Source organism: Seriola aureovittata, chromosome 23, assembly GCF_021018895.1.
Source record: "Seriola aureovittata isolate HTS-2021-v1 ecotype China chromosome 23, ASM2101889v1, whole genome shotgun sequence".
In the NCBI taxonomy this organism is placed as follows: Eukaryota; Metazoa; Chordata; class Actinopteri; order Carangiformes; family Carangidae; genus Seriola; species Seriola aureovittata.
Window position 1 is genome coordinate 17,803,371 of NC_079386.1, and position 24,048 is coordinate 17,827,418.

Sequence of the window (24,048 nt, forward strand, 5' to 3'; positions counted from 1 at the left end):
TAGTATAGTAAGGCATAAAAAGTCATAGTATAGTAAGGCATAAAAAGTCATAGTATAGCATGGCATAAAAAGTCATAGTATAGTAAGGCATAAAAAGTCATAGTATAGTAAGGCAAAAAAAGTCATAGTATAGCAAGGCATAAAAAGTCATAAAAAAGTCATAGTATAGTAAGGCAAAAAAAGTCATAAAAAAGTCATAGTATAGCAAGGCATAAAAAGTCATAAAAAAGTCATAGTATAGTAAGGCAAAAAAAGTCATATTATAGTAAGGCATAAAAAGTCATAAAAAAGTCATAAAAAAGTCATAGTATAGCATGGCATAAAAAGTCATAAAAAAGTCATAGTATAGCATGGCAAAAAAAGTCATAGTATAGCATGGCATAAAAACGTCATAGTATAGTAAGGCAAAAAAAGTCATAAAAAAGTCATAGTATAGTAAGGCATAAAAAGTCATAAAAAAGTCATAGTATAGTAAGGCAAAAAAAAGTCATAGTATAATAAGGCATAAAAAGTCAGTATAGCATGGCAAAAAAAGTCATAAAAAAGTCATAGTATAGCAAGGCATAAAAAGTCATAGTATAGTAAGGCAAAAAAAAGTCATAGTATAATAAGGCATAAAAAGTCATAAAAAAGTCATAGTATAGCATGGCAAAAAAAGTCATAGTATAGCAAGGCAAAAAAAGTCATAGTATAGCATGGCAAAAAAAGTCCTAAAAAAGTCATAGTATAGCATGGCATAAAAAGTCCTAAAAAAGTCATAGTATAGCATGGCATAAAAACGTCATAGTATAGCATGGCATAAAAAGTCCTAAAAAAGTCATAGTATAGCATGGCATAAAAACGTCATAGTATAGTAAGGCATAAAAAAGTCATAAAAAGTCATAGTATAGGAAGGCATAAAAAGTCATAGTATAGCATGGCATAAAAAGTCATAGTATAGCATGGCATAAAAAGTCATAAAAAAGTCATAGTATAGCATGGCAAAAAAAGTCATAAAAAAGTCATAGTATAGCAAGGCATAAAAAGTCATAGTATAGCAAGGCATAAAAAGTCATAAAAAAGTCATAGTATAGCATGGCAAAAAAAGTCATAGTATAGCAAGGCAAAAAAAGTCATAGTATAGCATGGCATAAAAAGTCATAGTATAGTAAGGCAAAAAAAGTCCTAAAAAAGTCATAGTATAGCATGGCATAAAAAGTCCTAAAAAAGTCATAGTATAGCATGGCATAAAAACGTCATAGTATAGCATGGCATAAAAAGTCCTAAAAAAGTCATAGTATAGCATGGCATAAAAACGTCATAGTATAGTAAGGCATAAAAAAGTCATAAAAAGTCATAGTATAGGAAGGCATAAAAAGTCATAGTATAGCATGGCATAAAAAGTCATAAAAAAGTCATAGTATAGCATGGCAAAAAAAGTCATAAAAAAGTCATAGTATAGCAAGGCATAAAAAGTCATAGTATAGCAAGGCATAAAAAGTCATAAAAAAGTCATAGTATAGCATGGCAAAAAAAGTCATAAAAAAGTCATAGTATAGCAAGGCATAAAAAGTCATAGTATAGCAAGGCAAAAAAAGTCATAGTATAGCATGGCATAAAAAGTCATAGTATAGTAAGGCATAAAAAGTCATAGTATAGTAAGGCATAAAAAAGTCATAGTATAGCATGGCATAAAAAGTCATAGTATAGTAAGGCAAAAAAAGTCATAAAAAAGTCATAGTATAGTAAGGCAAAAAAAGTCATAGTATAGCATGGCATAAAAAGTCATAGTATAGCAAGGCATAAAAAAGTCATATAATAGTAAGGCAAAAAAAGTCATAAAAAAGTCATAGTATAGCATGGCATAAAAAGTCATAAAAAAGTCATAGTATAGCAAGGCATAAAAAAGTCATAGTATAGCATGGCATAAAAAAGTCATATTATAGTAAGGCATAAAAAGTCATAAAAAAGTCATAAAAAAGTCATAGTATAGCATGGCATAAAAAGTCATAAAAAAGTCATAGTATAGCATGGCAAAAAAAGTCATAGTATAGCATGGAATAAAAACGTCATAGTATAGTAAGGCATAAAAAAGTCATAAAAAAGTCATAGTATAGCAAGGCATAAAAAGTCATAGTATAGCAAGGCAAAAAAAGTCATAGTATAGCATGGCATAAAAAGTCATAGTATAGTAAGGCATAAAAAAGTCATAGTATAGTAAGGCAAAAAAAGTCATAAAAAAGTCATAGTATAGTAAGGCAAAAAAAGTCATAGTATAGCATGGCATAAAAAGTCATAGTATAGCAAGGCATAAAAAAGTCATATAATAGTAAGGCAAAAAAAGTCATAAAAAAGTCATAGTATAGCAAGGCAAAAAAAGTCATAGTATAGCATGGCATAAAAAAGTCATAGTATAGTAAGGCAAAAAAAAGTCATAGTATAATAAGGCATAAAAAGTCATAAAAAAGTCATAGTATAGGAAGGCATAAAAAGTCATAGTATAGCATGGCAAAAAAAGTCCTAAAAAAGTCATAGTATAGCATGGCATAAAAAGTCATAAAAAAGTCATAGTATAGCATGGCATAAAAACGTCATAGTATAGCATGGCATAAAAAAGTCATATTATAGTAAGGCATAAAAAGTCATAAAAAAGTCATAGTATAGCATGGCAAAAAAAGTCATAAAAAAGTCATAGTATAGCATGGCATAAAAAGTCATAAAAAAGTCATAGTATAGCATGGCAAAAAAAGTCATAGTATAGCATGGCATAAAAACGTCATAGTATAGTAAGGTATAAAAAAGTCATAAAAAGTCATAAAAAAGTCATAGTATAGCATGGCAAAAAAAGTCATAAAAAAGTCATAGTATAGCAAGGCATAAAAAGTCATAGTATAGTAAGGCATAAAAAGTCATAAAAAAGTCATAGTATAGCATGGCAAAAAAAGTCATAAAAAGTCATAGTATAGCAAGGCAAAAAAAGTCATAGTATAGGAAGGCATAAAAAGTCATAGTATAGCATGGCATAAAAACGTCATAGTATAGTAAGGCATAAAAAAGTCATAAAAAGTCATAGTATAGGAAGGCATAAAAAGTCATAGTATAGCATGGCATAAAAAGTCATAAAAAAGTCATAGTATAACAAGGCATAAAAAGTCATAAAAAAGTCATAGTATAGCATGGCATAAAAAGTCATAAAAAAGTCATAGTATAGTAAGGCAAAAAAAGTCCTAAAAAAGTCATAGTATAGCATGGCATAAAAAGTCATAGTATAGCATGGCATAAAAACGTCATAGTATAGTAAGGCATAAAAAAGTCATAAAAAGTCATAGTATAGGAAGGCATAAAAAGTCATAGTATAGCATGGCAAAAAAAGTCATAAAAAAGTCATAGTATAGCATGGCATAAAAAGTCATAAAAAAAGTCATAAAAAAGTCATAGTATAGCATGGCATAAAAAGTCATAGTATAGTAAGGCATAAAAAGTCATAGTATAGCATGGCATAAAAAGTCATAGTATAGTAAGGCATAAAAAAGTCATAGTATAGTATGGCAAAAAAAGTTTAAAAAAAATGTCATAGTATAGCATGGCATAAAAACTAAAAATAAAGTCAACTTCATAAAAATGATGTGTGTTTCAGGTCCTAACAAGCACCAGTCGGCGGTGACATGCCTGCAGTTCTGCCGAGGTCTGGTCCTGTCCAGCTCCGATGATGGGACGGTCAAACTATGGGACCTGAGGACTGGGGCCTGGGTGAGGGACGTGGTGGCGCTGCAGAGCCGGGGATCAGGTGAGGACGCCGCACCAACATCACACCCACGAATAGCGTGCATGGCAGCACGGTCACTTCAAACAGGAGATAATAATGAAAAATTATTTTAGTGTTGTGAGCATCAGTTAACTCAGATAAAATAAAACATTAAGCGTTGACAAAGGATTCATTGGCACAGAGGTTTTTGCTTTACCACTTATCACACTTCTTCATTTTTCTCAACAGGTGGTGTGGTGTGGCGAATCAGGGCGTCCGACACTCGGCTGGTGTGCGCTGCCGGCAGCAGGAACGGGACAGAGGAAACCAAACTGCTGGTGCTTGACTTCGACCTGGACGACAAGAAGAAAGAGACGGACTGAAGCGGGAGGGGAGGGGGCGACGTGACGTCGTCAAGTAGAAACAAAAGAGCAGCAGACAACAGCCACACAAACAGACAGGTATGAATGTTGCAACACGTCCTGATTGGCTGGCTGAGACAGGTGAACAAGATATCTGCTGCAGCCTGGGAAAAACCAACAAGGACGGGCCACTAAAAACCTGGTGGGACGACCTCAGCCTTGCGGGAGATGCGGCGACAGATGAATGTTTGACGCCGTGACGGACAAAAACATGGATGTAAACGGCTTCTACGACAAGGAACGAATGTCCGATGGACAGATGTCTTCAACAAACGTGGACAAATCCTAAGACATTATGATGGTGGTTGAATGTAACCAAATTGGGGGGGGGGTGGGGGGGTCGAGGGCATTGAGGGCATTGACTTTTATTGCTGCTGAACCAATGAGGACGTCGCTGTTTAAACCAACCAATCCAAATGAACCAAATCTCAATGGCTGGAGACACACGGGCGACTTTTAAAGACGACGTTGAAATGAATGTGAACAGTCGACACAACCTCATATTTAGTCAGTATTGTTTTCGTACCAGCAGCCGTTTTATCAGAGTGTTTGTTTCTCCGTTGCCTCTGAACGTAGCTCGAGTGTCTCGGCCCTGCAGTACTGTAACATGTAGAGGGAGCTGTTGCTTCAGCTGGGGAATTTTGGGGAATAAAAGTTGTTGTTTTTTTCCATCCAGAAAAGAGGGAGGACTAAACGACAAACCTGTGTAATCCAGCTACAGCCGGAGCCTCACATCTTCAACAGTCCAAACACCTGAAACGTGACACAATAATATTCAGTCAGATATGAAAAAGAAAAGGAGGAAACTGAATCTTATGAGCAACTACTTTGTAAATACACTGAATTTATAGCATTAAAATATTTAAACACACACAGTTTATGTGGTTTGAAATTTCCACAGGGTAATGCTAATTTTTAAAAAATGTCACAGTTTATAAAGAATGTGTTTTGTCCCTTCTTTGCTTCCATAGACACCTGTGAGTTTCACTCAGTAAATCCTTCTCTGAATGGTCACTTCACATGTTTTCATCAGCTCATGAAATATTAAAAAAGAAAGAAATAATTAAAAAAAACAACTCTTACCAGATATTAATCTGATCAGCTGCCGTTGCCAGGCAACACCTCCAGCCAATAAGCAGAGATTTGGGCGATATTTCCCCCAGCAACAAGTGGTATTTCAGGCGGTGTCTTTCTGGGAAACTTGACCTTTGCAGGTGTGAGGCTGCGGCGCGCTGGCGCTGTCCTGATCCTGTAATCATGTAAATGACTGTAAATACAAAGAGGATGTAAATATTCAGCTTTTTATAAGACGAAAACAGAAAATATTGTCACGGTGGAATGAGAGAAGAACAGGATGGATGGATGAATATGGATCAATAAAGATGAGTTTTATAAAAACAGAGTGGTTGACTTGTTCATTCTCACAAACTCAGATTATTAACGTTGAAGTTTTAAAATGTTTTGAACGTGACTGTTGTTAATCGTTCCCTCTGCAGGAGCAGATATTAACACAGAGCTTTCCCTGTTTGTCTCTGAAGTTTCACCTTGATAAACTTTTAGGACTGAAATTTAAATCCTAAACACAGATCTATAGAGAAGGAAAAGCTACAGTCACAAACATATTAAGCCTTTTCCTGAACGCAGTTTGTTAGCCATGCTAAACTACCACTAAATGAAAATATCTCAACAGCTTTTTGATGCCATGAAATCTGTGACGTTGGCTCAGCAGAGATTGTTTTTCTGTGAAATTTGGCAGTTAAAAGTTTTACAGTTTATCCAGTTTATAAAGTCTGTGAATATTGATAGAGACGTTTCCCACCAGCATTATACAATCATTTATTAATGTTATTTTACCTCTGAACTGAAAAACCTCCTGCACTCAAAGTGCATCATTTTATCTCATCTTACATCTGTTACTTGTTCTTATGTATGTGGTTTTATTACATCAAATAATCAGTAATTATTATTTCATATTTATGTTTAATCTGCTCTTTCCCTGCTATTATGCAGATTTGAGAAATAAATTATTGATGAAAATATCTGTGTTTGAGTGTCGGTGATGACTGTGACTTTAAAGATTAAGGGTGACGCTTTATTTTACGAGTCTGTAATTTCCTAATAATGTCCTGGAAAGAATGAAGTAATTTGGTACTAATGAGGAAATACAGACTGTGTTCAATTAGTAAACTGCTAAGTAATTAATTTAATTGCTCTCATAACATTGGGAATCCTTTCATCAGTGCACACATGAACATGCAAAGTGTGAAATTAGTAAAGACACATTTTAAACATGTCGAAAATAACATTTGGATTAATAAATTATTAATGAATGAATATTTATTTCGGTCTTTAAAAGGAAGCACACGGGAAACTTCAGACCCATAAAATTAAATCGTCTCTGAAATGTTTTTTTTAAATCAAAGAACCTAAAAGTCTGGTGCAGAGGAAGAAGAATACCGTCAACCTCAACCAGACACGTTTCCTTTGAGCAAGGCAGCGAGCGAACGCTGCAGCTGCTCAGCAGAATCTGTGTGAATGTAAATCATAGTGAAGCTCCCTGGAGAAACACAAGTTAAAAAGGAAAAAAAAAACACTCACTGCAGTCACACTGTGTGTGTATCCAACCTGTTTGGCCCAGAAAAACGGATGGGATGGTTGTTGCTGTGGTAACGATGCCGGCGGCAGCGCAACCAAGCGTCAGAGGCGATGATGATTTTCCACTCAAAAACCTGCAAACTGTCCTTCAGCGGACGACCGGGGACGTTCAGGCTCTGCACAGAGAGAGAGAGAGACAGAGAGAGAGAGGACAACTTTGTTAAGTGGGGAAATTTAGCAAATTCAGGTGATTCATTTTAGTAGATGTTGTTAAACTTCTGTTTTTGGAGCTAAATGTCTCTGTCCACTGAAGAATCCTTCACAATCAGCCACAACAATAAAAGTCTTACATAAAAAAAAAACCTTTCTGTGTTTCATTTTTCCTTTAAGTGAGACAGAAGTGGAACTTTAAACCTTCAGCTTCCTACACGTCTCCGTCGGCGGCGCAGAGCTTTGTGTTTCTGCACGTGGGAGTTGGTGGCGATAACATTACGCAACAAAACTGGCCTGAACATCAAGGAGAAGTGAACGGAGACGTGTAGGAGGTGATTTCATATTTCTCCGTATTTCTCTCATTGATAAAAGTAATAATAAATGTTCAGTCTGTTTGTGTTACACAGATCTGGGTTGTTTTTCCTCTTGCAGCTGCATCAAAGTGGAAACAGTCTGATTTTATGGGTTTTCTATTTTTATGACCTCAAGGCAATAAAAGGAGCAAAATGTGAAAGTGAGTGTAGAGTTCGATATGTAGCCTGCATCTAACACGTCTTTAAACTCTGAAAGAACATATTCAATAAACTCAGTCAATGAAACAAACAGAAACTGGAGCTGAGCTACTGAGGAGGAAAGGTACACTGGGGTGGGGTGGGGGGGGGCCGAATAAAAAATAATGTAAGGAAAAAGTAAAGAAAGGAAAAAAATACAGGGAAAGAGGTGAAAGCAAAAGGAAGAAGGGAAGGCGATGTACAGAAGGAGAGAACAGGAAGGAAAGGATGTGAGGGAAGGAAAGAGGGAACAAGGAATAAACACACACAGTGTACAGTGACTGCTTCACCCAACTTCCCTTGACATTACCTCTGTATGTGTGTGTGTGTGTGTGTGTAGTTTAACCGCAGGTAAGCAGCTGAAAAACACCTCTCATCCATTACCCATGAGGCTTTGCAGCTTGTTGACAGCACAATGGTTAGTCCCCTCAGGGCCAGATGTAACACACACACACACACACACACACACACACACACACACACACACACACACACGGATAGTGAAGCATGATGAACTTTAGTATTTTTATTTTTTCTGAGCTGCGGTTCATATTCATATCAGATTTTATATGAACATTTATTTTTAAATGTTTTTGGGTCGAATTTTGACGTTTTCGAATAAACATTTATCATGCTTTTTATTTAATATTTATTTTAGTTAAGACTTGGCTTTGAGGTCAGAATCTGGTTTATGTTCAAGTTGGGGATTAGAAAACGTCAGTGAAGGTCCTCACATGTATACCAATACAAGTGTGTGTGTGTAAGCTATTAAAGTAATTGCTCTGAGCAGCAAATAAAGCAGAGGAACAACAGGCTGGTTTCATCTCACTAAAAGCAAACACACACACACACACACACACACACACACACACACACACACACACACACACACACACACACCTGTAGTGGACAAAATAACAGGAACACCCAACAACACACTGACTCTGTCCACAGTCTTTGTCAAACACAAACATCACAGTGTTCAGAGTGGAGTGTGTTGCAGGGCTGTTGCATTAGATTCTGCAAGTGTTCATATTATTTTGCCCCCCCCCCGACTCTCTGTTCTCCCTACAAGTGTGTTTGTGTCTTTCTGATGTGTGTGTGTGTGCTTTCAGCTTGAAGCGAGGAAGGAGATGAAACAGGTCTTCACTTTTTCCTGACAAAACACAAACACACACACAAACACACACAGCTACAGGCTGAACATACATAATCAATCAACTAGACTAGAAAAATAAAACGTAGGTTATCAGAGGTGAATAAGAAGCTGATTCTTCGTAGCAATAACCTGCACAGTACTAACTCTTACATTATTTATTGAGTAATAACTGACATAGAAATAAACAACTTTAAATATGCTAATATAAAATAATATCATTAGACAGCTGCTAATTGTAACTTCGATAGTTTTGTGACGCTTTTAGTCATTTATCGTCTTTTTGTGGCATTGAATTATTTATCTGACTTTGTGTCTCTGATTTGTCATTTCTTCATCTCTTTTGAATAATTTTGCATCTCTTTGTGGTAGTTGTGTGTATTTGTGGTAGTTGTGTGTATTTGTAAGGATATTATGTCTCTGATTTGTCATTTTAAATCTCTTGAGTCATTTTACGTCTTTTTGTCTCTATATACAGAAGTGATTTTGCATTTTTATTTGTCGTTTCATGTATTTGTGGTTATTTTGTATCTTAGGTCACTTTTCTGATCTTTTCGTGTCTGTTTTTTCGCTGTGTGATTGACTGAGGATCTGGTCCGGGGGTCTGTAACCATCAGGTCCACACTCCTCTGGTCCCCAGAGAAACACGAGCGTCAGACCAACCAAGCAGCAGTGACGGTCAGTGGTGGAGCAGGCTGCTGCAGTGGAGCGTGTGGATGATTAAAATGCCTAATAAAGTCCGGAAAAAGCTCTCAGCCTAAGTAGCAGACAGTAAAACACCACATCAAAACATCAGGCTGGGGCTCATTAACGTGTGTGTGTGTGTGTGAGAGAGGGTAAATACACTGGCAAGCATCAAAGTGTTTTGGTGAATGCTTGTTTTTCTATTGGTGTAAATCTGTTTGTGTGTTTCCTTATGTTTATCTATGTGTGTGTGTGTTTGTTTGTGCTTCTATCTTTGTGAGGACATTACTGCACTGTGAATACGTCTTGACCATTTGAAGGCTCGGGGGCAGAGACTGCATTATGTTGATGACGGTCCTCACAAGTATAGAAAGACAAACGTGTGTGTGTGTGTGTGTGTGTGTGTGTTTGCAGCCAAATTGAATCTTGTGAACTGAAGTGCACCGAGGAGTGGACTGTAATCCAGATTAAATGTGTTTACTGACACACACTCGCAGATCAGTGTGCGTCAGATAAGAGCAACACTCATCGACCCAAGTAGTGAAGTAGTTACCACGGCAACCGAGACCCTCCTTTCTCTATCTGACCACCTATCAATACTCCATTTAATTTTGGTGATGTTTAATGAGGTGAAACAGTTTAGTGACATGTGATACTGTTGAGAAACCTCCATCTATCTATTAAAAATAAATCTATCCATCTATCTATAAATCTATTTATCAATTAAAAATAAATTCATCTATCAATTAAAATAAATCTATCTATCCATCTGTGTCTATGTGGCTCCCTCTAGTGGTTCAACTGCTGAACTGCAGTAATTTGACAAATGCACTTGACTTTCATTCATCACTATCCTCGTGTCTGATTCATTAATACAGTAAATATTAAATTCAATTCACTTTGAAGGAGTTCAACATTTCATATTCCGCAGTTACTGGTTCCAGCCCAGAAATAGTTTGTTGTTTTTACACTGTAGCTTTTGTACGAATTAAACAAAGCAGCTATAACATGTTAATCAGCGAACTTACTCCCCGTTCCAAATATACTCAAATATCTAACAATTCCTTTAAACTCAAGGTCCACTTACCAGCTTTTTCTGGATCCACCGCTCACAGTCTTCATCACTGGATGGAGTTTGCTTAGTTTAGAGCTGCAAATACAAATTATTTTTCATCACCAAGCTGTTTTTTACCTGAAGTAAGAAGCTAAAAATAGCCAAACAGTGGACCTTGATTTTATTGTGATAAATTAAATGACTCATCACTACTCCGATTTTTACCGTTATAACAAGAAGAACATTCAAATGTAAAGATATTAAATATGGGACATGTGGGCTTCATATATAACAAACATGTATGACAGGTATCAGTCTGACATTTCCAAAAGATGCTCTGTGACGTGACGCTTTGTTTAGTAAGAGATGAACTTTCTCTGATTTCAAATGTCCCAGTGTCTAAAATCTCCTTCTCTTGTGAACGTTCTTTGTTTTATAAATTAACACAGTCACATTCTTGCAGCCACTTTGCTTTGAAAACACATTTAATTCAACGCTCAGTCACAGATTCCACAACAGGAGTCGGTCTGTGGGCACAGAAGTTTGAGTTTTGAAGTTTGAGTTTCTGATACTGGAAGAAAACTGTGGAAACTGACACAAAAATTCAACGTTTTGGCTTCGTAATGAACTCAGTCTGGCTCAAAATGAACACTAAAGTGTTTGTTTTTTACTGGCCACATGCAGCTGGATCCGGTCCGTGTGGGAAACATGTTGCTTGAGTAAATGTTGAACAGTAAATGAATGAGTGCGGGGTTTATCTCAGCATGTTCTGGAGGTTCTGGAGTAAAACATGCGTCTCCAGAACCAACAACTTTAAATCTACTTTCCTTCCTGAGATTAACAAATTGAAACCCAATCATCAGAACAGAATCAAGTTGATCAATAGCTGATAATGTGCTTTACTTTCATACAAACAGCCACATTATTAAAGTCGGAGCTGGTTTTTCTCCAAAAGTGCTGCCACATTTCTTTAAGGAGCTGAACTCTTCAGACATCACAACATATAAACTGTCACTGCTGGGTTGATGTGCCATATTTAATATCTTTAAATTTGACCATTTTAATGCTAAAAACACCCAAAAATAATCAGTGTTTGTTCCAGAATTTTCTTATTTTTATGATGGAAAAGTCTCTGAATCAGCTTTTAAACCATCATGAGACATTAAAGTTCTCTCACAAACAAATCAAAGTCCTCTGTGTGGCTGTTTAACCAAATCTGATGTTCTTTCTATTGGCAATTAATCCATGAAGTAACACGTTATATACCTGTTTTTTTTTTTTTTTTATTCATACAAATATAGAAGTGTAAAAAAAGACAGTATATCATGTGATGGAGGGATTTGATCATGTAGGAAGAAACTACAAAGAAAAACACTGAACTCTTGTTAAAGTCAAATTTAAATATATTAAATATAGGCAGCTTGAATTTAAAATGTCAGTACTGCACTTTTAAGAAGCCACATTTGACAAAACCTTAATCATAACCAATGTAAGAACGATCGATTTTGGATTCAGAATAGAATCAATCAATCTGCATCACGTCAGAAACACAGCAGCAGCTCCAGATAATCAGTCTGTGTCATTTTGTGTGATTCCCAAACTTTCCCAGGGGGCACAGAGGGTCAGGTCAGGTGGTCACCTGTCAGTCCAGATCACCTGATCGTGCGGTACATCATGAAGTCGACCGTGGTGCATCGCGGGAACTTGCCGATGGAGCTCTCCTCCACCGGCGTGTAGACTTTAATCTGCCGCATGTGAGTGTCTCTGCCGTTCTGGTGGTTGGCCAAGACGGCGATCTGGATCATGAAGGTGCTGATCGGCTCGTTTGTCCGCTGAGACACACAGAAACCCAGAGTCACTGCTGATGCTTTTATTCACACATTATCACAAGAAGAACAGGGCTGGGTATCCACCAGATTTTTTTTATTCTAGTAAAATTAAACAAAGACATGAGTTTCTTACCTGGTTCATCAGAGAAATGTGAATCCAGCCACTGGGCTCCACCATCTCCAACTGCTACAGGGAGGAAGAAGAGAAAGGTGAGAACAATGAAGATCATTTTACTGGGTATTTAAAGATGTAATGAACTTCAGGGCAAGAAATTAGTACTCTTGTCGTTACCCTGATTTCTTGCAGGTTGTGGAAGTTGTTGCCCACTCTGACAGAGATCTTACTGGGTGTGTAGCTCTCATCAGATTTATAATCAGCATAAATACACAGCATTTTCACTGTTGTCCTCCTCCTGATCAAAACAAATAAAAACAATCAGGGATGATAAACACAGACACCAACATACAGATGATTCACAAGCTGAAATACACAAAAGAAGACAGATAAAAGAAGCAAATACACATTATTACAACATTACACCTTGACAATAACATCTCCTTGATAACTCAGTCTGTTATTGTTTTTTTGTTATGTAAAGACACATCTTTGCTAATTTCAGAAATCCTTGTACTGAGAGAACATGACCCATGTTACCTGAACTGTATGTTGACCAGGTGAGGTTGGGATCCATCTGACTGCCAGTAAGTCTCCAGGTTGTCATCCCTCAGCTGATCGACTCCAAAACCTGAACATGGGTGGACAGTGAGAGGCCAAATGACACCAGTCTATATCGGTCACTCAGCATGAAAACAGCCGACTGTGTACTGGATTTGGGTCCGACCTGGTTTACAGGAGGAGAGGGACCACACCGCCTGAGACCCGATCTCCCGGACCGTCCCCGTCCGCTCCAGCTGCTTTGGGTCGGCACCGGGTGGTGTCTTGCTCGGGGTGGCCATCCTCTAACCACGGAGAAAGACAAAAACACAAATTCAGAAAACCGCAAGTTCTAAGGTCTAAGACGCGTTTCGTACGATTTTCAGCAACGTAACGCCAAACACGCTTCAGATTTCCAACATATTGACGTTTTCTTGTACATTGAACGATGAATTTGACAATGAATTAACGGCAGAATCCGATTTAAGAGTTAATGGTAATTGACCATTCGTTAGGCGACGGTATTAGCATCTTGTTTAGCTAACAGCTGCGTTAAACGCCGGAATTTATGGTTAATACCATCATGGTTTTACTCGATATAGTTGAGAGGGAAACTCATGATAATATTAAACAGAGTGGTTAATATAATTTGTTTTAAAGGTAGGCCACAATGCTTGGATAATAATTTTCTCAAACGCATGCACCGCAAATAAAAATCACACAAACTTTTAACGGCTGGTTTGCAGCTCTAGCTAGCTGCTAAGAGCTAATATATCTCCACCGTAGACTGCCTCAAAGCCACTAAAACTTAGTTTACGATAAAGAATGTGACTTAAACTTACAATGAAGGTTGGTAAAAGTCTCCAGGGTCTTGTGTAAATTCATGGGACGTGAGTGGGTTCGGCACAATTCGATCTCAAACCCGTTTTGCTTCGCTAGCCACTTCGAATCTCCCACTTTGGTGAGTCTAGGTCGCGTCTTTACGACGTCATCAGCGCCGTCGCACGATTTGTGCGTCTCTCCCGCCATCTTTCTGCCGGCTTCCAGGAGACGAACACGTTGCTGGAAAAAAGAAGTTTCACACCCGATTATTTGTCCCTAAACGTCGTTTCTCGTTTATTTTCTTCTAAGCCGGGGAACGGGAGCCGAGGAGGGTGAGTTTTTGACTCGTCGCTCCGGATATTGTCGCTTTTTTGGGGCAGGTATTGCCATAGAAACGAGCGATGTTCCGATTCACAGCAGCTGTCAAGTGCGGGGCCTCCACTGATAATGTCGGTTAATGTGAAGCTAACCTTTAGCTCACTGTTAGCAGCCTCTGAAGCTCGTACTTAACGGTGCATTCAAGGTCCGGTGAAGATTTGAAAACGACCGATAAACCCATCTGAGTACATAAATACAGTTGGTTGATCGTTTGACAGCGTAGTTTTATTTATTTTTTGTAACACAGAAGGTGTTACAGGCACAAGGGCCCCGAGAAGACTGCGTTTTCTTTGAATGGTGCTCCAAATGTCCCTCAGTTATTTGCAAAATTGACGTTTTCTTTCGCTGTGACAAAGCTGTAAACATTAAACTACACAAATATAGGTTTTTATCGATCGCTAGGCTCTTTAAATGAAATTCGACACATTAATGACTCACACATCAGCCGGTTACTTGTGGACAAATCCAACTTTTGGTCCTTTTCGCCGCCGCCCGTCACGTTTGCGTTAATTTGATGTTGAGAGAATTACAGACAAACCGAAGTTACAATCTCCATTTTTTTTTTTTATTCACGTATGTTTCTCCTTTTTAATGTTTTGAATGGGAGGCCGCACTGAACAGCAGGAAACCCACTGAATACTTAAAGGCCTTAAATTACGTAGCACCAGGCTTGTACGTTCAGATGCGAGGTAGCGGTAGAAGGACAGCCCGGTGTGACTCATGCTGAAGGCTGCGTAGCGGCGACTGGACCGGTTTTTATAGCTGTTACATTTGCTGTAATTCATCTCATTGATGCCTGAAATAAAACCTCATTAAAACCAGGATCTGCTGTAAAGCCAGGGAGCATTATATTTAGTTACATCAGAAGCAGGTAGGGTGGTTTCAGGCTGTGGTGGTGGATCTGTGGCAGCCCATTGTTAAGAGTTAAAGGCTGTGCTTGTTTGTTCAGAATTGAATGTGTTGCTTCAGCAGAGTTAATATTGTGTTTGTGGACATAGGTTCGAGCCTGACCACTGTCCCCTACATTTAGACATTGTCTGCTGTATTTGGGACCTAAATATCACCATTAGCTGTGCATACGGATAAATGTACACCTCCATATCTCTGATTCTGTCCCTCCTTTTTTCTTCCTCACCTTTTCTCTTCATTTGTCCACGTCTCTCAGCTCCGCAGGTGCTAGCGTCCGTCATTCCAGCCCTCCATCATGGCAGATAAAAACACCAGGATCGCCATCGTCAACCATGACAAATGCAAACCTAAGAAATGCCGTCAGGAGTGCAAGAAGAGCTGCCCTGTGGTCCGTATGGGTGAGTGATCGTTTAGTCGGTGCTCATGTCCACAAGCAAGTTAAAAAATGAGCTTCAACACGGAAAACACAAACATTTGTCGCTAAATGAGAATCTGTGTTCAATTGTGTTTGCAGGTAAGCTGTGTATCGAGGTGACTCCACAGAGTAAGATTGCGTGGATCTCAGAGTCTCTGTGTATAGGCTGTGGTATCTGCATCAAGGTAAGAACACCTGCAGGGCGACCTCTCTGAATATCAAGTGAACCGGTCTGAAAACATAGATGTAGTGATGTTAATATCTGCTCCTCTCTTGTGTTTCTATTTAGGAAAATATAAGTCATTTGTGTTATTACACTTTCAGCTTGTTTAACAGTCACAAATCCTAGAAAATCATCATGTAGAACAGGATTGGTCCCTGAAAAATAAGGAATCTGACCAGGATGTCTGTCCAGATGAAGTTAGTGCTAACTCCTGAGGGGCCGGTCTCAGTCTGGTTGTTCTGACGGGGTTTTGTTGTTGTTGTAGAAATGTCCTTTCGGAGCGTTGTCGATCGTCAACCTGCCCAGCAACCTGGAGAAGGAAACCACACACAGATACTGCGCCAACTCCTTCAAACTGCACCGGTACGCTGACGCTGACACCGCCTGGATACGCAACTGATTCAGTGATTTGTTATATTATTCTGAGAGCACATGTTATTAAATTTAGGTTTAACATGAGATGTTGATGCTGTGAATCAGCTGGTTGTAATTACAGGTTTGTATCAGCCACTGACAGAAGAACAGGAGGTTTTAAATGAAATATCTGAGTTTATCTGACAATTATGTCAGTTTCTATGTGGCAGTGTGATTATATATATATGTGTGTGTGTGTGTGTGTGTGTGTGTGTGTGTGTGTGTAGGCTGCCCATACCGAGGCCCGGTGAGGTGCTGGGGCTGGTGGGGACCAATGGTATCGGGAAGTCCACGGCGCTGAAGATCCTGGCTGGAAAACAGAAACCCAACCTGGGGAAGTACGATGTGAGTGTTCACACACACACACACACACACACACACGTTACTGTCAGGTGATGTGGATTTACTCGTGCAGGCCTCGTGTTGTAGGTTGAATGTGGTTGTTGCTGCTCTGAGGAGATAAAACGTGGGTGTAGCTGCTCAGACCAAACATCAGATACAGGCCGAGCCGTCTTGACAGAAATAAAAGGCATCGGTCCTGCACTGCTGTAAATGCTGCTTGACGTGTTTGATGTTTTATATGTTACATATGAATGTGTGTTTTTCTGTCCCAGAATCCTCCAGACTGGCAGGAGATCTTGACCTACTTCCGAGGATCTGAGCTGCAGAACTACTTCACCAAAATCCTGGAGGACGACCTGCGGGCCATCGTCAAGCCGCAGTACGTCGACCAGATCCCGAAGACCGTGAAGGTAAACGAGTTTGAGCAGGAAGGAGTTTAATCAGTGGTGCTGCGGCGGTGAAGGAGGGTTGGTTGTAACTCTTCACCTCTGCCTCCAGGGGTCAGTAGGGGCCATCCTGAGCAGGAAAGATGACACAGACACACAGGACATCGTCTGTGACCAGCTAGGTAAAACACACACGCATTAAAACATCAAACAATTAATGTGGATATTTAATTAATCATCTCAGTGATTTATCAAATAAAAATGGTTGAAAAATTCACTGAAAAAAAACCCAAACGTTTGTCAAAACACAAGCAGCTGTGTCTGGAATTTGCTAATTTATCATATAAATATAAATATTTGTTCCAAACTGACTTTATCATAAATGTGATTGGTTCTTTTTTGCGTTGTTGCCGGGCAGATCTGAGTCACCTGCGGGAGAGGAACGTGGAGGATTTGTCCGGAGGAGAGCTGCAGAGGTTCGCCTGCGCCGTCGTCTGCATCCAGAGGGCCGACATGTGAGGAAACGACCGACGCAGCTCCATCATCAATGTTTCCACTTTGACCTGAAAACAGACTGACGCTGTTTCTACTGTTTCTACTGTTTCTCTGCTGCAGTTTTATGTTTGACGAACCGTCCAGTTACCTGGATGTTAAACAGAGGCTGAAGGCTGCCATCACCATCCGCTCGCTCATCACCCCGGACAGGTACAGACTCTTCATCTAAAGGGAGAATCTGACATTTATATCATCACGATTAATCCTTATAAGTGTGTGTGTGTGTGTGTGTGTGTGTGTGTGTGTGTGTGTGTGTGTGTGTGTGTGTGTGTGTGTGTGTGTGTGTGTGTGTGTGTGTGTGTGTGTGTGTGTTATTGCAGGTATATCATTGTGGTGGAGCACGACCTGAGTGTGCTGGACTACCTGTCTGACTTCATCTGCTGTCTGTACGGAGTCCCCAGCGCCTATGGGGTGGTCACCATGCCCTTCAGCGTCCGAGAGGGTAAAACACACACACACACGCACACACACACACACACACACACACACACACACACACATTCTTGTGGTTCAGAGGAGGATTATCAGCGTTAGTGAATCATACTGTGTCAACGTTCACATTCATTTTTTTAATCAAATATGAAAAGTCTTTGATTCATAACTCTGTCTATAAAATATCTTCCTCTTCTTCCTCCAGGTATCAACATCTTCCTGGACGGTTACGTTCCCACGGAGAATCTCAGGTTTCGCGAGACCTCATTGGTCTTCAAAGTGGCTGAGACGGCCAACGAGGAGGAGGTGAAGAGACTCAGGCACTACCAGGTCGGTTCTGGTTTCCTCATTTTAAAACTATCACTTTATTTTCTGCTCATTTCTCCCTCTTCTTTCACTCCTACCTTTCTTCACTTCCTAATTCCTTCCTTCCTTTATTACCTCCCTCCTCCTCGTCTTCTCCCGGGTCTTTGTTTCTCTTCTCTCGGAGAGACTGACCCTGCAGCTGGAACAGATGTCTGACCTGTCGCTGTTGTTGTTGTTGTTGTTGTTCAGTATCCGGAGATGGGGAAGACGATGGGCGAGTTCACGCTGGAGATCAGAGGAGGAGAATTTACAGACTCTGAGATCATGGTGATGCTGGGAGAGAACGGTACGCTGAGTTCGTGTCTGGACGTGTCCACACTCGGAGTTTTTACGTCGGTGTTTGACATCAGCCTGTAAATGTTTCGGTCCGCAGGCACAGGGAAGACCACCTTCATCAGGATGCTGGCTGGAGGACTCAAACCTGACGGGGGAGGGGAGGTTCCCATCCTGAACGTCAGCTACAAGCCTCAAACCATCAGCCCCAAGTTTAAGGTTCGTCCAGTTTCTTCATCAGCACTAATTATTAAAACACGCCGTGGAATAAATTAAAGGATGATTCTGCTGTTTACAGTTTAAAAACTTTGTTTGTGTGAATCTTGTTCTATGAAATGACACAGCTCCATTAAATCCAAGCTGATGCTTCCAGGCTTCACCTGGTTGCCGAGCGTCGTCCTCCCAGAGACGATCCATCACAAAGATTCAGCCTCTGTCTCTGTGAACAGAACAATAAAGTTGAGACGAGTTGAATGTAAAGAGAGTGTGTGTGTGTGTGTGTGTGTGTGTGTGTGTGTGTGTGTGTGTGTGTGTGTGTGTCTCTGCAGGGCAGCGTCAGAGCGCTGCTGCACGAGAAGATCAGAGACGCCTACACTCACCCTCAGTTCATCACCGACGTCATGAAGCCGCTGCAGATCGAGAGCATCATCGACCAGGATGTAAGAGACGCACGCCATAATTGTTTTAACGAATACTGTTGCCCTCGTTTAGAGTGTCGGTCAGTACGACTCTGGTTACCTAGCAACTGTGTTCTTTCATGAGTCCATGTGGAGGGGGCAGAGAGAACCAGGCTTTTATTTTGAAAGTTTCATATTTTTACTCCTTTCTTTATAAACTCAGAACGTCCTCCATGAGTCATGTGACATCGCTCTGCCTGCACCTTTTTAACCCCCCCTCCCCTCCTCCCCCCTCAGGTGCAGAACCTGTCTGGTGGTGAGCTGCAGAGAGTTGCCCTCACTCTGTGTTTGGGGAAACCAGCTGATGTTTATCTGATCGACGAGCCCTCGGCTTACCTGGACTCCGAGCAGAGGTTGATGGCCGCCAGGGTCATCAAGAGGTCAGACGCGGCTCCTCTTCGCCACTCAGTTCCCTCCCTCCCTTTCCTTCACACCCTCACTGTCTGACTCGTGTCCGTCTGCAGGTACATCCTCCACGCCAAGAAGACGGCGTTCGTGGTGGAGCACGACTTCATCATGGCGACCTACCTGGCCGACAGAGTCATCGTGTTCGACGGTATTCCCTCCAAGAAGACTGCAGCTAACACGTAAGACAGAGAGAGACTTTTATTTTGTTAAATACTCACAACATGAACCAAACACTTCCTGAAGAGAAACTGAATTTCTTCTTCTTCTTCTTCTTCAGGCCTCAGAGTCTGTTGGCGGGAATGAACCGCTTCCTGTCGCTGCTGGAAATCACATTCAGGAGAGACCCGAACAACTTCAGGCCACGTATCAACAAGCACAACTCCATCAAGGTATTCACACCTGTGTATTATAATATCATATAATGTATAAGAGACATTTTAAAGATACGAGCATCACTTCAGTTTAGGGATTAAAGGTCTGTATTAACTACAAATCACATACTTACCATCAAAACTACCGTCCTGTGTTGTAGAAATCTGATGCTAATAATATAATAATAATAATAATGTTCATTTTTTTCCAGATACTGAAACTTTACATTAAAAACAAGGTCAATTTAAAAACTAGAAAGCAACAGAATAGAGCAGGAAATAAATTCAAACATTAAAATCATGAATATTTATTTGTTCAGTGTTTTTCTGTCGGCTGCTGTAAAATATGAAAATATATTAACAGACGCTTGAAACTTGGATCATTACGAGTTTAATCAATCGCATCGATCTGCAGCTCCAGCTGGTTCAGGTTGATGTGTCCAGCTCGTTCTGCAGCTCTGATTATCAGTTGATCCGAGTGGAAATGGTTTAGTGTGTGAACCTTCGCTGACCTCTGCTGGTGACGTGTCGGAACTACAACAACACAGTAATCAAGATTTAAAGGGTTTAAAATTAGAAGAAAAACAAAACGTCACAAAGATAAAAAGCAAGAAAATGAAACAGCAGGTAAATAAAACTGATGATAGTCGTGTTTTCATGCAGGTAAAGCAGCAATAAATAAATAAAATGGTGATTATCATACACCGAACACCGCCACAGGAGATCAGTGTACACTGTTGATCAAGCACGAGCTGCAGAGTAGATGTTGTGTTTCTGTACACACTGACCTTTGACCTTTGTTTCCTCCAGGACACCGAACAGAAGAAGAGTGGAAACTATTTCTTCCTGGACGACTGAGCCGACGTCCAAACAGCAGATACGTTAAAAATCATAAGAAGCAGAGAGAGAGAGGAAAAAAAAAAAAACCCCATCAGCCTTTATGTACCGGGCTGCGTTCAATAGCCAGCAATGTTGTGAAACGTTGAAAATAAAAAGTGCATTGCATTCTGTGTCCGTCAGCCTGAACATACTGGGCTGAATTCACAAGCCAGCGACATTGTGGAACATTAAGCAGCGTATTTTAACACTCATGCATTTACAGCAACTGATAATAAACTGATTATATCTGATCCCAGAACTGTTCGTCTCCTCATTCGTCACGTCTTAACAGTGTGTGGTGTGTTCAGGAACACTTAGAAATACTGTGTAAAAGCCTGAAGTAATATTAAAACGTCTCTAAATTAATTTACAAAACTCGTGTGCATGCAGGAAGCAATTCTTTTGTAAGTTATGCATTTTTATTATTGATTATTGTTATTAAACCCAGTAGCTATAAAGCTCATTGATAATGGGCAGGTGTCAGTTTCATCAGGAGGTGGATTGATCAAAGAGATGCAAGGAGAACGTCAGATTTATCTGCAGCTCTTAAAGTCCTTGAAAGAGATGAATTCATTTCTCAAAAAAAGGTTTTAAGAAGTCTGAAACTGAAGTTGGTAAACCTGCAGAAACCCTGTCGTGTGTGTGTGTGTGTGTGTGTGTGTGTGTGTGTGTGTGTGTGTGTGTGTGTGTGTGTGTGTAGCTGAAATAACAGGAGCTGTCCTTGGTGCTTATGTCAGCACCAAATATCATCTTATAAAATCAGTGGTGGAATGTGAATAATAACATTTATTAAACTAATATTTATTGTTTAAAAAATAAACATAACAAAAACATTAGTATTAGTTTTGTAATAATGGGCTCTGACAGGGAGCAGGTTTCTCTTTTTCTAGAGCTTCATAGTATTTATACTTTTTGCTCAGGGTTTGTTATTATTTGTCTTAGCTACAATTAGCTTAGCTGTAATTAAGGATTACCTGTTGGAAAGGCCACGCCCCTCACCTGTTGGTCAATGTGTTTTTTACTCATTCGCAGCCTTGAGGGACGAAAATACACATTTTGGCAGTTGATGTTTCACCACAGTCAACCAATAATTTCCATGTGTAGAAAACACAGCAGGGACGTTTCAGGCACATAAAAACTTTATTTAAAATATTGTGACTGAAAGAAAAAATGATTTTATATTATAAATGCATTGATGACACTAAACTCTATTCAGCTCAGAAGTGATGCTCAGTGGTCACGATGTCATCACGGTCCTCGGCCAATCTCTGCTCAGCCTGGGTGGGTGGTGCAGTTGCCATGGAGACACGTGGGTGTTGTCCTATCAGAAGAATGAATCATCAGATTTAGATACAGTATTATCAGGCAAAGACAATCAATACTACAGAACTGTAACTGGTGATTGATTTATTGATTGACTGATACCTGTGTGTCTCTGTCGATATAAAGACACCATAATGACAGTGGAGATGAAGTACGGACAGAACATCACCAGGTGGTAGAGCACTCTGAAAACAACCTGGAGGGGGACTGAGGAAGGGGGCGGAGCTGAGGAAGAGGGCGGGGCTGAGGTGGGAGGAGCTGAGGTTACAGGTTTTCCTGTAGAGAGAATTTCACCTGGTCAAGTGAATATGTGGATAATAAGTGGTGAAACCAAAGTGAAGCTCTTGACCTTTGACCTCCTGACCTGTGACAGTGATCCAGCTGGGCGGAGACTCTCCATGACCTCTGATGTCACAGCTGTAGAGGCCTTCATCAGACTTGTCAACATGGTGGATGGTCATGTGACCTGTAGTCTCTGTGATGAGGGAGCCATCTTTATAGAAAGCAGCTGGGAGGTTGGAGGGAGGGGTCTTTGTTTTACAGTGCAGAGTGACATCATGTCCCTCCATCACAGGGAGGACAGGACTCTGCAGGATCACTGCTCCACCTCAACACACAGACAAACTACAGCATTTCATCCATTTACACACAGCTTCATCAACACTGACTCCACAGTCTGATCTTACCAGTGACAGTGATGTTGATGCTGTTACTGGTTTCTCCCTCTCCGGACTCACACCAGTAAGTTCCACTCTCCCACGTGGCGATCAGACTGATTTTACAAGAGGAACCAGTTGATCTTCCCCAGTCGAGTCCACACCGAGTCCTCTGTCGTTTGGTCGTGTTCCTCGTCGGCCTCCAGCCGTCGTCCTCGCCACAGCTCAGAGACACGGAGTCGCCTTTAAAGAACTGAGAGCTGCTGGGAGTCGCAGTCAGAGAGGCTGCCAGGATATAATTTATTTGTACAGCAGGTTATCATCAACGGGCTTAACAGGAATCAAAGAAGCATAAGAAAACAGATTATTAAAGAGGCAAGATTAAAATCCAGATGATGGAGAGCAGCGCAGCTTTTAGCTTCTTTTTAAAGCCAGTTATGGTTTGTGCAGATTTGGTCTCATGCTGCAGCAGCTGGTGAAATATATTTAGGGCCCAGACCATTTAGTCGATCAAGAGATCAATACACTCAAATCTCAGCTGCCAACAGAACTTCTCTTCTTAGTAAATTGCAATGGATCAAATGAGATCTGGATTTCATCGTCTCAGAACTCGTGTGGTAGAAGAAGTTTCCTCACCTTGTTGTGTCGTGCAGCTCAGCAGCGAGATCAGAGCTGCAGAGAGACGACAGAGAAAAGTGTGAAGTGTGATGGAGGTTCTGGGTTCTGCTTCTCTCTCACCTTCCTTCACTCGTGGAAACTAACGGTGCTGTAGGTGTGTGGGAATGTTCCTGTAATCACATTTCTTTTCTTCCTACTATGTTTATTGTTACGCACCAAAACACCAAGGCAACTTCCTTGTACGATGTAAAAACCTACTTGGCAATAAAACCAGATTCTGACTCTGACTCCGACCCACAGACACGACGCTGATGTAAAAAACCAAACTGCAAATAAGTTGAATTTGTTCTCGGTGAATAAAAAGCCCAGACAGGGAGACAAAGAGTCGACTTACAGAGCAAACGCAGAAGAGATGCTTCGTCCATCGTGAGACGTCTGTGATAGGAAACCTGCACTTTGCCCAGTTCAAGTGAAACCCTCATCCTTCCTCTGAGACTGTGGCTTCCTCTTCACACAAAGTAAAGCAGGTAATTTTGATTAGTTGCAGTAAAACAGAGAAAGTCAGAGATAAAACTTTAAAAGATCAGGAGGAAAAGCAACTACAATGTAAATGTAAAGAACATTAATATGTGTGTGTTGTGTTGTGTGTGAGGGAACAACTTGAAGCTGCTTTTTTGATTTTGTTCAGAAAGATTCTGAGCTTTTATTTTTGTATTAA

At 40.2% G+C, this 24,048-nt stretch overlaps 4 protein-coding genes and 1 long non-coding RNA gene across 6 annotated transcripts in view; 3 read left to right on the top strand and 2 right to left on the bottom strand.

Moving 5' to 3' along the window:
- Nucleotides 1-5,544, top strand: part of LOC130164278 (F-box/WD repeat-containing protein 7-like) — a 44,830-nt gene extending 39,286 nt beyond the window's left edge. For both annotated transcript variants that reach the window (XM_056368914.1, XM_056368915.1), the window contains 2 exons: nt 3,617-3,766; nt 3,974-5,544. In XM_056368914.1, coding sequence (XP_056224889.1) covers nt 3,617-3,766; nt 3,974-4,107 — 284 coding nt within the window. In that variant the 3' untranslated portion in view covers nt 4,108-5,544. The remainder of the gene's footprint in view (nt 1-3,616; nt 3,767-3,973) is intronic.
- Nucleotides 1,250-3,489, top strand: LOC130164281 (uncharacterized). The gene is made up of 2 exons (XR_008826591.1): nt 1,250-2,754; nt 3,437-3,489. It is a non-coding gene; the product is annotated as an uncharacterized LOC130164281 (long non-coding RNA).
- Nucleotides 5,545-11,280: 5,736 nt separating the features above from the next.
- anapc10 (anaphase promoting complex subunit 10) lies at nt 11,281-13,878 on the bottom strand. Its single transcript, XM_056369490.1, has 6 exons — nt 13,726-13,878; nt 13,071-13,188; nt 12,884-12,974; nt 12,521-12,641; nt 12,362-12,415; nt 11,281-12,231 (listed from the first exon to the last, which is right to left on the bottom strand). The coding sequence occupies exons 2-6, from the start codon at nt 13,183-13,185 to the stop codon at nt 12,052-12,054; spliced, it is 561 nt and encodes a 186-aa protein (XP_056225465.1). The 5' UTR covers nt 13,186-13,188; nt 13,726-13,878; the 3' UTR covers nt 11,281-12,051.
- Nucleotides 13,879-13,896: 18 nt separating this feature from the next.
- On the top strand, nt 13,897-20,984 carry abce1 (ATP-binding cassette, sub-family E (OABP), member 1). The gene is made up of 18 exons (XM_056369489.1): nt 13,897-14,037; nt 15,249-15,390; nt 15,507-15,592; nt 15,896-15,993; nt 16,272-16,389; nt 16,659-16,796; nt 16,885-16,954; nt 17,191-17,287; nt 17,388-17,477; nt 17,648-17,769; nt 17,965-18,089; nt 18,315-18,411; nt 18,499-18,617; nt 18,947-19,057; nt 19,313-19,455; nt 19,540-19,662; nt 19,761-19,872; nt 20,665-20,984. The coding sequence occupies exons 2-18, from the start codon at nt 15,288-15,290 to the stop codon at nt 20,710-20,712; spliced, it is 1,800 nt and encodes a 599-aa protein (XP_056225464.1). The 5' UTR covers nt 13,897-14,037; nt 15,249-15,287; the 3' UTR covers nt 20,713-20,984.
- A 909-nt stretch (nt 20,985-21,893) lies between these two features.
- LOC130164702 (Fc receptor-like B) lies at nt 21,894-23,834 on the bottom strand. The gene is made up of 6 exons (XM_056369600.1): nt 23,725-23,834; nt 23,349-23,384; nt 22,743-22,997; nt 22,421-22,663; nt 22,159-22,332; nt 21,894-22,054 (listed from the first exon to the last, which is right to left on the bottom strand). The coding sequence occupies exons 1-6, from the start codon at nt 23,810-23,812 to the stop codon at nt 21,951-21,953; spliced, it is 900 nt and encodes a 299-aa protein (XP_056225575.1). The 5' UTR covers nt 23,813-23,834; the 3' UTR covers nt 21,894-21,950.
- Between the last annotated feature and the right edge of the window lie 214 nt (nt 23,835-24,048).

What these genes read in the sequence shown, in the direction of transcription:
- LOC130164702 (XM_056369600.1), bottom strand. Translation starts at nt 23,812, where the DNA reads ATGAGGGTTTCACTTGAACTGGGCAAAGTGCAGGTTTCCTATCACAGA. An exon ending in GAGCTGCACGACACAACAAG is followed by an intron (nt 22,998 to 23,348) that starts GTGAGGAAACTT and finishes ATATCCTGGCAG; the next exon opens with CCTCTCTGACTGCGACTCCC. An exon ending in CAGCTGGATCACTGTCACAG is followed by an intron (nt 22,333 to 22,420) that starts GTCAGGAGGTCA and finishes TTCTCTCTACAG; the next exon opens with GAAAACCTGTAACCTCAGCT.
- abce1 (XM_056369489.1), top strand. Translation starts at nt 15,288, where the DNA reads ATGGCAGATAAAAACACCAGGATCGCCATCGTCAACCATGACAAATGC. An exon ending in AACTCCTTCAAACTGCACCG is followed by an intron (nt 15,994 to 16,271) that starts GTACGCTGACGC and finishes GTGTGTGTGTAG; the next exon opens with GCTGCCCATACCGAGGCCCG. An exon ending in CATCGTCTGTGACCAGCTAG is followed by an intron (nt 16,955 to 17,190) that starts GTAAAACACACA and finishes GTTGCCGGGCAG; the next exon opens with ATCTGAGTCACCTGCGGGAG.
- anapc10 (XM_056369490.1), bottom strand. Translation starts at nt 13,185, where the DNA reads ATGGCCACCCCGAGCAAGACACCACCCGGTGCCGACCCAAAGCAGCTG. An exon ending in CTGGTCAACATACAGTTCAG is followed by an intron (nt 12,642 to 12,883) that starts GTAACATGGGTC and finishes TGTTTTGATCAG; the next exon opens with GAGGAGGACAACAGTGAAAA. An exon ending in ACATTTCTCTGATGAACCAG is followed by an intron (nt 12,232 to 12,361) that starts GTAAGAAACTCA and finishes TGTGTGTCTCAG; the next exon opens with CGGACAAACGAGCCGATCAG.